Consider the following 18790-nt stretch of genomic DNA (forward strand, 5'->3'; position numbering starts at 1 on the left):
CAACACTTTGTGAGAATTACTACTGATTATGTTGTAATCCTTTTATTTTCCTTTTCCTCGCTGTTCTTGCCTTGAAGAACCATACTGAGTCGGTTGTCCTTGTTTTGAGGTCTGTGAATAGCAGTGGGATCATGTTGTACAAAATATCTAACGTTTTTTTTTATAAATAGTACAAGCCTTACTTTTGACACTGTATGAGTGTAGATGACGGAAGCAGTAGAACATCTGCTGCTACTAATGGGCAAGTGGATTAAAACCAACATAACAGCAGATGAGGTAAAATCACAATGTGGCGTTTTTGTTTCATTGCATATGTTTTATTGTTTTTGAACATTCGTTCTTGGGGTGTAATGATTCAGAATTTGGTTCAGTATGATACGTTGGTGTCTCAATTTGATGCTTTTTTTTGATATAGCAAAAATAAAGAGTGGCTGAAAATCCTGTACATTAAAATATTAATGCTTCCATTGTCAGAATAAATATATTAATGTTTCAGTTCCATAGTTTATTACAACATTCAACATTATAAAAGGACAATTTGTGAAACAAAAGTTGTGCTTTGTAGTCCACATCTAAGACCCAAGCTAACACTTGTTATGAGCTAATATGGCACGATACAACGATAAGACACAATTCAAAGGTACATTACACATTACATTGTTACAGCCATATATATATATATTTTTTTTTACATTTTGTTCAAAAGAAATATTGGTTTAAAAAACTTTTAAGTATCTCAAATATTTTATAAAAGTACTTCATAAAAATTATGAATGCACCAATGAAATGTGCCGAAATTACTTGGAAAGAAGTATTTTTACATTCATTTCCATTTAAAGTGAAGAACTTTTTTTCCTTCTCCTGGAAAGTTACCGTTTTGGAGAGGTTTTTGTCCGACAGTGACATCATATTAAACCAACATCTGGTAATATCTAACAATATAGTGTTAGAGAAAAAACAACAAGGGATATTAATATTGCACAATTTGCACCACCATATCTGTATAGACACTGAATCTCTCCAGTCATAGTTCCTGAAGGTCCCTCAAGTTTCTACAGTCTGGCCCTCCAGTCATCTCTGATGGCAGGACAAAAATGACCTTCATGTGTGTTCAAAACTGATTTGTACGCAATCTGAACTATGCAGTCTGCAAAACATCTAAGCTGTTTGTTGGCAAAAATGCTAGTTTTTTGTATTTAAAGTTAAATGAAGAACATTTTGCATTTGATCAAGTGAGATGGTTTAAATGAATTGAGTTTAAGTTTCAAATTATGCAAATAAAACACCTCTGGATTTGCACACCAGTACTTCAGAGGGTTCCACTGCAATAAAGAGAAATCAAATGAAGAACAATTTAAGAGCGAGTTCTTATTTAATCTACAATTAAGCAGTAAATGTTCATATATTTTTGTTAGGAACTCGCATGGCTTAGATATATGATAAAAATAAAAAAAAAGAATATAACATTCCGTTTACAAAGGAAAAAACAGTATTTTGCAAGGAACAAAAGTGCAAAAATATAATCATCCCTAGCTCTTCCAGAACAGAAACGCTCGTTTGAAATCTCTGTTACTTATTAATAACAGATTTTTTTTGTTCCTTGTTGCCCACTAAGTTAGTAGTTACATCTTGCTTCTTCTGAATGTTTCTGTGCACTGTCACATGATTTTGTTTGTATTGTATCAGTGAGTTATGCAAGAAACCATTAAGCCAACTAACATGTCTTTGCATAGTTAAACAGGGAATTCTAACTCTTGACAAATTGTAACATTTTATGTGGAGTCATTTTGATCATAACCTCTGGTAAATTATTATTGGCTTTTTCATAGCTACAATAAGATGGGGGTAAAACATAAAATGTGGCCTGTGCAAAAGTTATGGCACATTTTATGTTCCATTTTTTTAAATATGTTAAGCTCAGCCAATAACTGTAATTGTTCAATTGTCATTCATAATCAACAAAACATTTGTTATTAGTAATTAGTAATCTAACTGGGGGTGTTCAGTCTTTTGCATGCAACTGTAAATGGAACACTTTACTGATTCGAAATTCCGTAGCCTGTGTTTGTAGACATGTCTTAATTAAGGTGTCACCATGCACAAATTTTATTTTTATAAATTATAAATTTTGGTATTTCCCACACTTAAAATAAATAAGTAAAATAAATAAATACATAAAATAAATAAAAAAGACTATAAACATATGTCCAATATTTACATAAAAGTGAACATAAAATGTTGACTATAAGGCTGTTCCTATTCACCAGCTTCTTATTCAGGTTTCTTTTCCACCTTAAATGGAGCAGCAGTAACATGTAACTCCTCGCTCCGGTAACTGACACGTTTGGTGAATGTCTTCGCAAATGAGTTAGCATATTTGAGGTATTAGCACAGGTATTAGATGATTTGTGTTAAGAACATATTTAAAAAAAAAAAAATGCGTTTATGGTGGAGAGAGACAACTATTTTGACATTATCAACATTAGATATTTAAGCTCAGAAGACATGTAGTTCATGTTCATTGGTCATTCTGGGTAGTAATAAAATGGCTGTATTTGCACATTTGCAGTTTTTTACTTTCATGGTTTTAGGAATATAATGGACTGTGTGAAATAGAACTATAGAAGCCATTTTCTTTATCACACGTTTTATAGAATGAAATGTAATTGTATTTAATTTACAGTACATATCATCTCATGACCCCCACACACACATATAAAAAAATATATATATTAACGTGCATATCGCCACACCCCTATCCTTATCAAACTGCTGGTTCCAGACCCACTGTTTTATTATATTAGGCCTATATACAGCCTGTAAAAACAATGGAAACATCCTGTTTAGCAACGCTATGTTGGGATTGGACCTCGAAAATGAAAACATTAAAATATACATTCTGCTAAGAGCATATGTTTCTGAGCCCTGATGACCACGGGAAACAGCACTGGTGACGTGCTGTGCAACACAGGCCATCAGTTCAATGCCTGTTTTTCCATTTTGTGGAATTGATTTGTTTGTTTATTTGTTTCGTTTGTTCCCACTCTCAAATCATACTGCGTCACTTACTCTTCTGTTGATTAACAATAGTGGGCCAGTGAATAAGCAGGACATACTCTTTTCTTTTTGTATCTTTTTGTTAGAAACTACATGGTACAGGTGCAGAGACAGGAACAGGAACCATCTCTCCCAGTGAAGTGAGTATGTTGCCGCAGAGAGCTTTGCGCCCAGGCCTTTGGCCAGCTTTCAGAAGGGTATCTCTGTCCAGCGCGGCAATAACTGACCTCCACTGCATATCTCTCGCATTCACCTGTGCTCTCTTTTTTTCCCTCCTCTATAACAACTAAAGCTCCGCTCTGCTCCCCAGCTACTCTGTCTCTCTGAGCTGTGCCCATCTGAGCCCAGGCAGTGCTTTTTTATACAAGAGATATGGTTTTATTTTGCTTCCAGTTAAATCACTTTTATTTTGTTCTTGAGCTAGATGCAGTGTCTCTGGAGGTTTAAAGAGCAAGGGAAGATTGTGTTCATGTTCACTGTCTTCTGCTTGTTTCTCATAGATTAGAAGTAGTGTTTTTTTTTCCCTTTTCTCTTGTCATTTGGAATCTGCTGGGATGATGCAAGCAGATGCACACTTTAATACAGTTTCCACTCAGCAATCGAGACGGACACTACTTTGCTGTTCTTCACAAACTCTCCTTTTTTTTCTTGAGCCCTCTGCTTTTGTGCATATTTCCTTCATGCTGGTCTGCAAAATCATCTCTCTCTCTCTCTCTCTCTCTCTCTCTCTCTCTCTCTCTCTCTCTCTCTCTCTCTCTCTCTCTCTCTCTCTGTAATAGTAATTAATCAAATCTTTTCTTCTCAGTCACTCTGCTAATTCGGGCTGCAATAAAAAACATCGATTACTTTTAATGAAAAACAAAAAGTCATTCATAAGACAGTCATTTAGGTTTGGTGTGAAATGCACCATTCACAAGAAACTTACCGATACAGAACTGTTTACAGTGTTGATGGTACCAGAACCAGATGTCTGAAGAGTTTAATGCCTCAAAAGGTTACTATGTGAAATGGTTACAAATATGTTGCATGATGCCTGAAACATTGTTTCACAGTAGCTTTGATAAAAGCTTTTGATCTTAAACATATTTTAAAGAATATATTCATGGTGGAAAGGTACAACTATTTTGACATAGTCAACATTAAATATAAAAGCTCCGAAGACGCGCAGTTTCTTATGTTCACTGATCATTTTGGGTAGTAATACAGTGGCTATATTTGCATTGGAGCCATTATGTCCCCTGGTTCCTATCAACAACACCGTAAAGTAAGCTGGTAAAATTGTTGTTACTTCTTAACAGCAATATTTATTTATCTGTTTAATTTTTAAGTATCCATTTTGATGTTACTTTTGAAGTAGAATAAGGTGAAGCTTCAAATTAAGATTCTTGTGGCTTCACAATTACTTAAAGTTTTTGTCAAGTAATGGTTGACAGATTAACCAAATCTAGAAGTAATCATGAGTTGCAGCCCTACTGCTAACCTCTCTCTGTCCAGGTTGTAGGTGCCACTGCTTTGTCTCTTCTTCTGCATTGTGGCACTATCTGTCTCTTTGAAGCCGCATGTTCTTAGAGTTATTTCTTGAAGTCCAAAGTTGTTGCACGTGCAGAAAAGTGAATGCAAAAGAATTGAGTGTTTTTATATGTTACTTGGGCAGCCTTGTTTCATTGCCTTTTCTTTGCCAGCCCCTACACAGGATGGGCTTATCACATACACTTTTGCCTTGCTTGTTTGGATGATACTGTTGCTCATTTTCTGATTGTGTTGTCCTGTCTATGTGTGCATGCAAATTTGTGTGTGTGTTTGTTTGTTTGATTGTTTGTTTGTGAGTGTGTGTTTTCCCCTCACAGAGCTCCCAGTATGTTCAGTGTGTGGCTGGCTGCCTGCAGCTGATGCTAAGAGTGAATGAGTACAGGTTCGCCTGGGTTGAGGCTGATGGAGTGAACTGGTAAGAATCAGTTCTTATAATTCTTTCAAAGATGTGTAAGTGAAAGCCCTAAAGCGAGCATTAGACCATGTATGTGTTAAAATATAGCACTACTGTGTTGTCTTGGCTCTGCAGTGTATTTACGTAGATATTAAGGATGAGTCAGAATCGTTGAGGTTTTAAAAAGTTTTTGACATTGTAAAAAAAAAAAACTGGTAAATTTTTTTCATTTGCAAAATAGCTTGTCTGTGATGTTGAAGAACTATGAGATGTTTGAACTCTGTACTCCTCACGAGGATAGTGTAGATTCTGCAGCTTATCTGTTTACTTCTGTGAAGGAAGCTTAGAAGGCTACTGAAGCTGGTTAAAGGCTACCACACAGCGGACGAGAAGTGCTGCGCTGCATTGGAACAGGGTCACTGATGTGTCACGAAAATAGCAGACATTTTCAAAGGTTGATGCGAGATTCTCGCAGGGTCAGCTTCTCACATGTAAAACTGTAAAAGTTAGAAGTTAAATGTTAATTCAGTTTGTTCCACAGCACTATAGTCATGTCTTGATATTTATATCAGTGTGTGGTAGGTATATGGACTGTCCCACAGTTAAAAAAAAATTGTTAAAAACAAAGGAGTAATTATGTTATGATCTATTTAAACCTAAGGTTGTACCCTTTGCAAAGGGTAGGTCATAGTACAAATTGCTGGAAACATAACAGACAAGCACAGATAAACAAGGAGGTCAAGCTAATTTACTTTCTACTCTGCTCCTCTGCCATGAATTTGTTTCTGAATACTAGCACCTTAAACTGAGTAGTTGAGTACCTTTATACTAACAATGTTTACTATCCGGTGTCGACCAGAGGAGGATGGGTTCCCCTTCTGAGTCCTGGTTCCTCTCAAGGTTTCTTCCTGTTTCTCTTAGGGAGTTTTTCCTTGCCACTGTCGCCACTGGCTTGCTCATGGGGGCTCGGACCCGGACTTCTTTTGTAATGCTCATTTCCTTGTAAAGCTGCTTTGTGACAACACCTGTTGTAAAAAGCGCTATATAAATAAACTTTACTTACTTACTTACTTACTTACTTACCTGTGCACATCCCTAATCTTTGAAATGGTTAATTTATTGGAGAAGGAAAAAATGTGCTAACTTAAAGGGGAATCCCACCCATTTTTCAGATATTATGCTAAAATGCAGTGCTTGAGATTAAAAAAAAAGTCATTGAACAAGGTTTTATCTGAAATGGTTAATTGCAGAGAAACTTATTGACTGTCTGATTTCTTTACAGTAGTGGTGATGGGTCGTGACGTCTGCAATTCTGATATAACAATTTTATTTACCATAGAAAATCACCAGTGAACCTACGTTTGTCTTCTGAGTTTTTATGTGTAATTTTAATAATGATAAAACATTGGTAAATCTGGAGGAAAAAAAGAAAAGTTTTCTTTGGAGACTATTTTTGCCTCACAGTGGACTGCGTGTACTTCTCTACCATTAATTTAAATGGTTTAAAAATATGTTTAGGTCTCAGACATCAGCCAGCATATTCATAACCATTTCATATAATAGTTTTTGAGATAGCTTTTAGCCACATTAAACTCTTGAGACGTCTGGTTCCTGTTGCCACCACTGTGAACAAGTCTGACTCACATCAAACCACTCTGAATCACTTTGTTTATATCCTGACCATTTAATTATGCCGGAATTTTGAACAATCAGTGGAATTACCCTTTAACTTTGGTCATGTAACATTTCTGTTGGTCCTTTTGTCTTAGAAAAAGGACAGATGATGTTTTCAGATGGTGTCAGGAAATTAAACAGAAAAAAGAAATTAAATAAAAGTGTTTTATTTATGACCATATGTTTGTAACCAGATAGCCAGATAAGCAAGCTTTTGGCAAGGGTTCTAAATTAGCCCCATAGTGCCTGATATTACACTGCCATACTGTTAATGATTATTAAGCATACACATATAGCAAACAGCTGAAAAGTCACACATTTATTAAGTTTAACCCGTTTTTCTTCCACTATTAATAGTGTATTTTCACTCGCATTTTTCTGTGTAGTAGGCTTCTTCTCTTCTATCATAAATGAGCACGTTCTGTCTGGAAACTTGAAGGGTCATTTTCTCAGATTACCAACCATGCATCAAGTTCAGCTGCCTCAGAACGCTTGACAGAAAGTGTCAGAGCATTCAATTAGGCCATGTAACCATGCTGAAGTCTGCAGGTGCACTTGCAGGTGAAGAATGTCAGTTCTGAGTGTTTGCGCCGTGTTTCCTCTAGCATCACGGCCGTGCTGAGTAACAAGTGTGGCTTCCAGCTGCAGTACCAGATGATCTTCTGCGTGTGGCTCCTGGCCTTCAGCCCTCAGCTCTGCGAACAGCTGCGTCGCTACAACGTAGTGCCCGCCCTCTCCGACATCCTCCAGGAGTCTGTCAAAGAGAAGGTCACCCGCATCATCCTCGCTGCTTTCAGGGTAAGCAGATCATGTGACATACTATTAAACTTGCCAGATGCAGTACATAAAGCTTATTTATACATGGTGTAAGCTAGGCCGGTGCCCAGTGACGGTTAAAAGAGTTACCATGGTAACGGCCTCTAGTGACGCTAAATACTTATTCCTCACTCATACCTCAGAAAAATGCTGTTTGTTTTTTATTTGTGTTTATACCACATTTATTATACCCATCAAAGTTCGGATTGTTCTAGAAACGCATCTGTTGAACTGTGCTGGTTGGACGACCCTGCAGGGGAGGCTTGGGGGTGCGGGGCCACTGTTTGCTTGCTCATATGTTACCATGTATGTAGTAGGACATCCCTAGACCACAGTGTCAGATTTAAGACATCAGACAACAGCTTTAGGTCTCAGGAAAAACAGTGTCATGTCTCAGCTTTGGTACAGTTTAACATCAGGCGAAACAACCTCAGACAAAAGTCTAAGTGGCTTAGCCTTGGACAATAAGTTTGTATGACATACAGTTTTTTTTTTTTTCTTAATAGATTAATTATAGTTTAATGGCATAATTAATAATGACAATAAACCACAAATTCAGTTTTTGCCTAACTGTGCTGTTATGTTATTTGACAAAGAAAATTTTTTTTGTTAAAATTGAAAAGAGACAAAAAGAGTATAAATTAGGTTTCTGTGTGACAGAGTGTAAATTTCTAGCCACCTCACGTTTCAATTTGATTTCAGTTCAGAGCTCAAGATGCAATGAGAAAACATTTCTTTATGCATTTTAATTTTTGATCTCCTATTGTGATTTTTTTTTCCCCAAACACTATAGGCCTAGAAACAAAAAAATACATTTTTTTATAATTAATTAAACTTACAAGATTTTAAAAAATACGTTTTTATTAGCGTTTTTGTTGATTTACTGCCTATTGTGTTTGTCATCAGAAATCTATTGACATTTTTCAGTTTAAAACAAATAACATGTATGTCTGTATGACTGTTCTACTGAATTAGTTGAAACTACGGTCCCAAGGTAAAAAAAAAAAAATTAAAAACCAAGTATCCAGACCTTAGATATTTACACGGATTATGTTATGATCTATTTAACTCTAAGGTATTAATTGAGAGCCAGGGCTGTGTACGAACACCAGTATTTTTTTCCGGCGTGCGCACAGGACAGAAAGCTAATGGGCCGTGAGGAGGTATTTGCTAAATTTGACAAAAATGTGTCGGATTGAAATCATAAAATATAACACAAATATTATGATTTTATGTGCTAACCTTGTACAGGCCAGCAGTTTTGAGTTCTGCTCATTTGGTAAGGTTTTGGTTGTGTTATGACTGTTTTGATAGTGGCAAAACGAAATGTTTAATCATTTATTTTAATAAAATAAACATAATTAATAGGGTCACCCAAAGCATATAGATTTTATTCTTAAGTCCAAGTCATTTAAAAGACCGAAATGTGTTTTCAACTCTGACTTTGAACCAGTTTGGTAGAATGATCCATATAAAGTTTGATTAAGACATTTAAAATCAATTATGCACTGAATTATGATGCCAAGTCTTTCAAGAGGGAATTGTAGTACATCTGAGGCTTCATTATTTTTTCACTTTGGTATTGTCCCATTTTGAGCTAAAAACTGTGGTTAATATGGTCTTAAAAATGGGTTGATTATGAATTTTTGAGTTCCACATTTTGGTTGTAAAAGTGTGTTGAAACTATACTTGTTTGTGTCCTGGGCTTTTGGTTATTTTCTACAGCCTTTGTCTCAGTTCCATCTGTGAGGACCACCATTAACACTTTTATATCACCTTATATCATTTAGACAGTCTAAAAAGATTTAGTTTTGTCAGAGCCTTCATTATGAAATTACAGTGTGCTCCATTATTTCCTTATTGTTTATGGTGCACATTACTAATAGTGCTCTTATGAATCATTTCCTTCTGTTCTTCTGCCTGCTCCACCTTTTCACTGTTAATGGCAGTGACAGACTAGAGGCACTCTCTCTTGTACCCTGCACACCCTCTATTATACATGTTTGTCACTTGCATTACCATGTAGGCTTGCTGGTAATCTGATTTTGCTCCCAAGGCATTTATTTTCCCATTATCAAGCACCATCTTGGGAGAGGTGCATCTACGCTGAAACACATTACAGGTACAGGAACAAAAATACTTGTTATTGTCACTCTGTGATTCATTCCAACTTACTCTTGCCTGGCGCCCACTACACTTAGTGTTTAATTTAGCTCTGAAAGCTGGGCACTGTTGTGGGCATGAGTGTTTTGTAATGAATTCGTTGTACATGTCTCTGGCCATATTGAATTAGAGTGCTGCATTTCATTTCACCTGCTGCAGATCTTATTAACTTGTCCTCGTCAGAGATTCATTCTTTGTCCTTGCTCGTAATTACAAGGCTTTCATTTTGTACCTTGACCCAAAATGATATTGTTGTCTGCCTCAGTTTTAATACATGCAAATACCTGAAAATGTTTCAGTAGTATTTCATAGAAGTGTGTTTCCTCCTCATGTTCTGCCTGCAGAAAAAGAGAGGGGACAAAAAACAAAAGCAGTGCTTAGGAGCACTGACAGGAATAAAATCCATGCGTGACTTTGGCTGTAGTGTAAACAGTGTTAAGTAATGTGCTCTTCATTTCCAAATGAGAACATTATGCAAGAATGCAAGAATACCACAGGGAAAAGGTAGCATAAGGGTACACTTTTCTCTCAATTCAAAAGCTGCCATTACTGTGCTTTAAATGAGAGTTTTTAAAGTTCGCTTGTTGTACTTGAGCAGTTCCTGTATTAAACGCTTAAATATCATTTCATGGAACAGTCATGTCATGGAAATCCAAATTTGCATTGCTTTTAAAAATAAGTCACATTTAATAAATAAACATTGGTACATTTTAAAAGTTTAACATTCACTCTCAAGTTCTAACAGTGTAAATATGTAAATCAAGGCTAGCTTTACACGGTGAAACTTACATGCAACTTTAGTTGCTTGAAAACAACATGAAACTAAATTGCACTTGAGTTGCATAACATAAAGCATCCTGCAGTTTGATACCCAGCCACAGCAGTTGCAAGCTTCTCAACTTTGTGAACCAAGTGTTATGAAACAGCCAATCAAAATGCCGATAACGTGTCACGTGATCGTATCAAATAACACCATTTCAAATGCTTAATTTCACCTGGTCAATGGACAAGAAGCAAAAACAGAAGATGTAATGGATGTTTGAAAAGGTGATCCTCTTAATTAACTTGGAGAAGTTTGGTAGTTTTTGTCAGTTTTCTGAACCATGACAACAAACAAACATGAGCTTCTCAAAGCTAACGTTTCTATAACCAGGTGTGTTAACTAGCCGGCTAACGTTAATAACAATGGTTCAAATGGCTGCTTTTGCCACCATGTATTGTTCTTTAGTATACCGTTATTGTAATCTGTGTAGTTAGATTATTCATTTTCCTCTCTCTTGACACCCCTTCATTTTACACAGAGCTCTGATTCATTTGGGATCCAAATGATAAAAAATGATTACAGAAGAGTAGACTGATGTGTTCCTCAATGAACTTGTGCTTCTAGGACAGAATGAATAAGACCTCAAGTACAATGGTAATGGTTCTTTTAACATTTATTTTCAAAGGCATAACACACACAGAGCAGATAAAAAACCCAAATACACAATAAAACACTAGAGATAGATAAAAGACGGATATAGATATAGAAAAGAATGGCAGTGACAGCTGGACAAATTAACACTATAAAAATGCTGCCAACATGTGACGATATGGTATACCAAAAAATATATGCTGCTAATTTAGTTAACAAGTGGAGTAATCGAACGTGTTGTGTGCAATTTTCATTGTTTTTGAATTGCTTCATGTTTCTGACAGCTTTTAGGGAAAATCATTTTGCATGCAACCCAAGTTGCTATAATTTGTGATGTCATAAGACGTATGTATGGCCACCTGCTGTGTCTATAGTAGTTTATCCTTGCCTGTTTACGCTGACATCATAAACAGTGTTGTTACTGCAAACAATCTGTTATTGTGGTGAAAGAAAAGGAGTAAATGTTGTGCTATACCTGCCCGTCGGGAAGCAAATGTATCCCTGCTGCTTACTAACGGATCAAGACATCTACACAGTTTGTTCTGTACATTTCAGATTGAACTTCTTTTTGAATAAGGCACAATAGTCAGTCAGTCAGAACAGCGATCTTTGACATATCATCACAGTCGGAGCAAAACCTTATATCTCCAGAATTGTAACCTAACAGGAAAAGCAAAAACCTTCTTAAAGCTGCACTATGTAAGATTTTTTTGTTGTTGTTAAAATCGAAAGAGGTAGCATTACTGAGTCAGTAGGAAAAAATGCTCTAAAATTATGTTGTACATGCACTTCTGTGAGTCACCCTATGAAGCCGGAATAGTAATGTAAAAGTCAGAGGTGTCAGATCGGATTTCATGGGAATTTTTCAGACCATGTAATGTGTCTTTACATATTAATGTCACGCACTGACTTGAAAAGAAGGTCTGGGTCATTGTTTAGATCTCCAATGCAAAATCATTATACTGATGAGGATATGATGACAATAGTAGATAATTCACTTACATCCTCGAAAGACACCTCCTTCACCAATTTTTGACTGAGTTCTCTTTAAATACTCTTTCAACACACTCACAATCATCAGATTCATCCGTTCATGGGGTCCAAAGCACAACCTTTTTTGCGTGCAATTACACATTTCCACTAGAGAGGTCTCCAAATCCCTATATCTTGCATAGTGCAGCTCTAAGTTGTAATGAAAGTTTGTTTTTCTAAGTGATTTTGGACCATTTCTGTTGCTTTTCTCTTGTAAATAAGGACCACTCTGAGTCAGCACTGCTTATTAGCTCCTGAATATACACGTACATATAATAAATAGTACAGTAAGAATTAGCTTCTCTGTTGGTGAAAGACAGAAGCCACCTCTTTCTCTCTGGCTTTGTGCTATACCTGTGCTTGTAAGTCTCTGCAAGTATCACCAATATGTCCCTCTCTTTTACATAATCCTTTTCTGCCACAGCATGCAGCTTATTAGAGGGTGGATCAAAGCCTGTCATTTAGTTCTCCATTTAGCATTGCATTTAGCTGGAGTTCTGTGTGGCAGATTAATATGCCAACAGTGTACAGCGCCATACTCACCAAAATAAATTACTGCCATAATTCAAAGGGACAGCTTCCACTCTATCAGCTGATATGAATTCTTCCTTTGAGCTCTCCCCTCCCTTTTCTCCACACTCGAAAGTCCCTGCTGCCCTTCACACACGTATCAGTAACACATCCTGACTTCACAAAGGACGACAGGCCTTTCAATAACTCTATCTTAATTGGTCATTTGTGTCAGAGGCTTTATTGTATAATAACACCACAATCCAGTTAATCAACAGCTGCTCTGGAGCAGGCAGATGAGCTGCCTAATAATTGCCTTGCTGCATTTCACTGTGCTGGCCTGCACGTCTGCAGTTCCTCATGATCAGTTTCAGTATAATTGCATTCAGTATACAGTCTGATGTAGAAGCAGGTGAATATAATCAAACCTGCCAGAAGCTCAGTACATAGATAAGGAAAGAAATGAACTTTGTGGTGGTTTTGCTGAGAAGGAGTTTTACATGTTACATACAATTCAAATGTTTACCTGGAGATAAGTGGTCTGAATGGATTCCTCTAGGTGACAATGCAGGGACTGCTGTGTTTATTTACCCCTTAAGGTTCCTTGAGATGAATAGTTACAGTTTTCACTTGAGCTTTTCCATGAAGGTGTATGAATGAATAAAATTGATTGTTACTGGCACCATTTGAGAGAGCAGTCAGTGTCACTGTCCAAATGCTTTGTATTATACTGGGCAGGAATTTGTACATTACCATTGTTGAATACAGAGTTCTTTCTACCAGCTGCTAGACCGAACACCTAGACCCTACATCTTGGGTTATAAAATTATTTTCATCTTAAAGTCCCAGGGAAAACAGTGTCAAGAGTATTAAAAATGTTTGTATGATAGTAAAATTGAGTGTTATATTAAACATCCTGCAAAGTTTGAATGAATTAATGAAAAAAAAAAAAACAAGACAGAAATATAACAGAATAACTTACAATATCACTTGTCTGAAATGTCTGTATGTGGTCCTAATATTTTCATAAACACATGTGATGATATCCTTTAGTCCAACACTTCCAGCCTGCTACACCATTGAAGCAGAACTAAACACAACTGCACGTGCAGGGAGAAGTAAATTGAACAGGCAGGTGGTGTAGACTCCACTGTGTCCATAGCTCACTAAAAACGTTATCCAGCTTCTATTTGGTGACATCTTAAAGAAGGTAGGATTCGTATTCACTATTGGATAATGTTGGCATGGTCAAATGACCAAACATACAAAGAAATGGATGTTCTTGCTAGCTCAGTTATGCTTTCTAGGTTAGCTTTTGTTTGTTAGCTTTCTCATGGTGAATTTTGAAATTTCTTTGGAGGAATAGCTTTGTGAAAGCTGTGTTGGTGGGACAAACCACATCAGCCTTGTGATTGGTGAGGACAATGCACTGAACAAGATTAGGACTGCCCAGATTACATTGAGAGAGGAGAATGTTGCCAAAATCTATCATTTAATGGGTATTGGAAAGATATTCACAGGACATACTTTGTGTATGTATATTGTGTGCAAGAGCAAGGTTAACTTACTTGGGAAGAAAAGACAGGTTTAGCTTGCCTTAATGGTTGAGAATGGTTTAACAGTGTGTTTAACGGTGAAAACACTAGGTGAATTTTTTTGGGTAGCCATGGTCGCCATGGTTTTTCGGGTATCTATTTAAAGGGTCTATCTGGTTTCACGCTCTTTAGTGCACGAGGAGTTCAAACAGTTTTGGGGACATGAATGGACCTTTTCCTCTTTTAGAACGTCCAGTCATCATACTCATACTCCATTTTAGTCCACATGAAAAAGTGTTTTTATGTCTATTTTAATGTCTGTTTGTTCCCTTCCAGCTAGTGATTCATTTGTTCTATTTAAAATTGGTCAGTCCTGTCTCTTTGGGTCTTTTTTTCCCTTAAATGTTCCCTAATGATGTTGTATATTTGATACCACCAAACACATTTTCTTCCCCAAAGAGTCCACCGAAATGACTTGTATGTTCTCTCTTAATTGTGGTGTCCAGAACCTGCTGGAGAAGTCTGCAGAGAGGGAGACTCGTCAGGAGTATGCTTTGGCCATGATCCAGTGCAAAGTCCTGAAACAGCTGGAGAATCTGGACCAGCAGAAATATGATGATGAAGACATTACCGATGACATCAAATTCCTTCTGGAGAGACTGGGAGAAAGTGTCCAGGACCTCAGGTGCTATTCCTTTCCAAACATATTTCAAGTATACAAGCTGTAATCAGTTTTGTTTATGTTGCTATACATTTTGCATTGCAAAGTGACGTGACTGGAAGATGACGCATGTACCTGAAAGCTAAATCCTGATGTTTGCTCTACTGATAAAAGCAGGTCTTAAAAATCATGCAATCCTGTCAGCGCTCTGTCATAAAGGGCTGATAATTACGTTTGTGAAATTGTTGCCTCAGACCATGAAAAGCACCTGCTTGCCACTCGGCTCCATTTTCCATGGTTCATACTTTTCTTTCATCTCTCCTCCATTGCTCAGCTCTTTTGATGAGTACAGCTCGGAGCTGAAGTCTGGCCGGCTGGAGTGGAGTCCGGTGCACAAGTCGGAGAAGTTCTGGAGAGAGAATGCTGTCCGCCTGAACGAGAAAAACTACGAACTGCTCAAGTGAGTGGCAGATAAATGAGTTCATTTGTTATTGACATTGTTCCATTGACAATTAACATCCATTGACATTAATATTGTTGATGTTAATGAGTTTGCGTATGAGTGCTAAAAGTACATTTATGCTGTGATGGATCTAATGTGTGTGTGAATTCAAGAGGATTGAGTGGTTTTATTGATGTGGGCTTTCAGAATGAAAGTGAGAGGCAGTTAAGTATGTGATGATGTAATGGACAAAAATCGTAAAGCTGAAGAACCTGTTTATGGATGGATTTTGACAGTTTTGTCTGTTGGGCAGTCTTTCTTTTTTCTCAAGGTTGAAGATTACACTTGCTTTGCTTGGAATTGATCAGGAAATATTAATTCCCATCATTGTCTTTCAGTATTTTAACCAGGCTCTTGCTAGCGCTTTTGACATTCGGTTTTTGAAGTCTCGGTCTCCTCATCTCATTTCTCTCATCATGCCGCTCTACATAATCAGGACCGGCTTCCTTTTAGACAGCTGCAGTTTATGTTTTGGCTCAGTCCCGCTTGCCTTTCATCCCGCCGCTTTGTGTAGTTCATTTTCTAAATGTCTAAACCTTGAATAGATGTGTGTGTGTGTGTGTGTGTTGTGTGTGTGTGTGTGTGTGTGTGTGTGTGTGTGTGTCTCTCTCTTTCTCTGTCTCTCTCTCTCTCTCTCTCTCCCTCTCTCCCTCTCCCCATTTTTCAGTCATTGTATGTGTATATATATATATATATATATATATATATATATATATATATTTATATTATTATTATTATTTTATTTTATTTTATTTATTTATTTATTCATTTTTTTGCTCAAATGTTATAATTTCCGGTCCTCCTCGTGATTGCGGGTCCCTGTTTCATTCGTACCCTGTTGTTACTGAGCTCAGCTCGAATGCGAGCAACAGCTGAAATAGACATGTTTATGTGTCGTGCAATATCGGAAATTACACGCTCTTGTTCTCTTACTGCTTTGTTCAAGGGCCATTTTAAGGCACAACAATTTCTTTGCCAATTCCCTTAGTATTTCATCTTTCACTGAGCTAATGTTTCTCTCTGTATTTTTCCCTGCTTGATATAGACTGCACGTTTTAAGCCACGACATTGTTACACTCGTTGTGCCTGTCTTTTTGTATTTGCTCCGTGTAAGCGGCTGTGCGGTGCTTGATGCACATTAAGTAATGCCCCGGGGGCCTGAGTTTGGTCTTGCCTGCAGAGATGTTTGTATTTGTATGACAGGATCCTGACCAGGCTGCTGGAGGTGTCTGATGATCCTCAGGTTATTGCTGTGGCTGCCCATGATGTGGGAGAGTATGTGCGACATTACCCTCGTGGCAAAAGGTAAGCCTGTTAATCTCCCCCCTTGCACCTCAGCTTTGCCCCTATAAATCTTTTCTAACTTGCTTTCTCCTGCTCATTTTTCCGTCTGTGTGACAGTGCACCTGCCCTGTATGATTCTAGGGCGTTTGTTTGGAATGGAGGAGGGGTAGGCGGTATGGCAAAAACATGGCACTTGAAGACACTTTCACAATACATGAATACATAAATGCACCAGTGTCATTTAAAAATGCTTTTTGCAAACAGTGTACAATGATTTTTTTGTGTTGTTTTTTTTTTTTATTCGATGTTTCATACTCTGTGCAGCTTCACAACTAATTAAGCAGGGCCTGTTCTGCTCTTTTGGACTCCAGGCATCAGCAGGATTCAAACTCGCAGTCTCTTGACAATTGGATGAAAGCTTAGACAGCTTCACTGCTTAGGAGCCTCTTCTGATGTATCCATTTTCACCTAAGGGTGGAGATGAAAAATAACATCATGATACAAGATATTTTCAAGATACATGATATGCATCACAATATTTAGTTTTTCTAAAGTTTGATAAGTTGGAACAGATAAAAGAACCAGTAGTACCACTTGTAAAAATGCTATCAAAATCTATGAATATCATGATATTTATTCAACGTTTCACATAATATACTGCACTTAATCTGTTTAAAGAGGGCTAATTATGCTCTCTTTGTAATGAAACATGCACTTATTTAGGGTTCTTTCAGTACTGACAATCCACGATATGCTCAGAGTAGCATATTGTGGCATAGGGCTGTTGTCAAAACCACCTTTGTAAAGACTATGAGACTATGACTAGTCAAGATTGTCAAGATTCCAAATTAAAACCAGACCAGGTCAAAACCAAGAGCTAAAAAATTGAGCCCTCTTCAAGACCAAGGCTTAACTAATCTTTATCTGCTTGCAGTACAAATTACTGAAAAAATATAAAGTAGTAATTTTTTCCATCTGCAAAATATTTTTTTTTTCAAATCATAATAAAATACCTCCTGATCTACTTACAAATGTGGTATGGATTGTAAATTTCTTGGCATTTGATACGCACTCCAAATCCAGCCAATACCCCACTCTGAATGACTCCGACCAGCGGCCGCTCTGAATGACTCTGACCAATGCGAATGCTCTGAATGACTGATCAATGCAAATGCTAATTGGCTAAATGAAACAGAAACAGATGCAATGATCTGGTTTAAGCAGGGGTTAAATTGGGATTTCGGAGATGAGGGAGCCCAGTTTTTCCATGGGTGTCAACAGTGTAGGAAGTTAATATTGTTCAATGTATCATGAAATATCATGAAATTGTTATTAAAATTACAGTAAACCCCAGCCTTTTAAACATCACTAACAAATGTAACTGTGATTAGCAATATTAAACTAAAAAAAAACAGTTACCTTGCTAGCTAGGTGTGTATGTCTAAGAAACAGTTAGCCAGCAAGTAAATACCTAATGAAAAATCATAAAATAGCAGGAATAAACACATGCATGGTTGTAAAATCAGCCATGAAATGCAGAGAATGCACCACTCAAACTTGCAGTGGCAAAAAATCAAAAACGGGTGGGGTGCAAGAATGTGTAACTGTAGAGGTCATTTCTCACTGTGGTTAATCATGAAGATTTGTATGAAACACTGTACAATTCCATTAAATTGCAGCACCTGAGCTCAGCTCTGTTTGCTATTGAAACAAACCAGTTTAACCCCTGTGTTGCTTGAGTATGAGTCAGCTTGTGATGGTAACAGTTAAAAGAAAGAAAATAATTTTTTAAATGGTAGTTGTATTCAAGACCAGAAAGGCCGATGGCCAAGACAGAGACAAATCTGAGTACAAATTCTATACAATATAATAAAAAAGCTCATTTGAAACTAGAAAACAAATGAAATACTTCTAAAAGCCTTTTTTTTTTTAACAAAGTGTGCAATTGGTCAGTATTGTGGAACCACAGACAGTAAGCTTATCATAAAGTAATTTATCGGGATAAGAATATCATATCATCGTATTGCCCAACACTAGAACTGGGCTCCTAGGTTGAATCTTCTCAAGGCTCTTTACTTCAACTAGACTTCAATTCACTGCCGATGGCATTTACACCACCACACTGGCTTCAAAGAGATGAGCACAGTGGCACAGCTCTCATGCTGACCCTGGATGACCTATAGCTTGATTTAATATTTTAGATTGTTTGCGTAACATG

At 37.1% G+C, this 18790-nt stretch overlaps 1 protein-coding gene across 4 annotated transcripts in view; it reads left to right on the top strand.

Annotated features, from left to right (window-relative positions):
- atp6v1h (ATPase H+ transporting V1 subunit H) overlaps positions 1–18790 on the top strand; it is a 49858-nt gene that overhangs the window by 20443 nt on the left and 10625 nt on the right. For 3 of the 4 annotated variants that reach the window (XM_036596286.1, XM_036596287.1, XM_036596288.1), the window contains exons 7-12: positions 3144–3197; positions 4905–5002; positions 7261–7453; positions 14632–14810; positions 15121–15246; positions 16492–16593. In XM_036596286.1, coding sequence (XP_036452179.1) covers positions 3144–3197; positions 4905–5002; positions 7261–7453; positions 14632–14810; positions 15121–15246; positions 16492–16593 — 752 coding nt within the window. The remainder of the gene's footprint in view (positions 1–3143; positions 3198–4904; positions 5003–7260; positions 7454–14631; positions 14811–15120; positions 15247–16491; positions 16594–18790) is intronic. The other variant, XM_036596289.1, reaches the window with a different exon arrangement.

This window comes from Colossoma macropomum, unplaced genomic scaffold (genome assembly GCF_904425465.1).
Source record: "Colossoma macropomum unplaced genomic scaffold, Colossoma_macropomum, whole genome shotgun sequence".
Taxonomy (NCBI): Eukaryota; Metazoa; Chordata; class Actinopteri; order Characiformes; family Serrasalmidae; genus Colossoma; species Colossoma macropomum.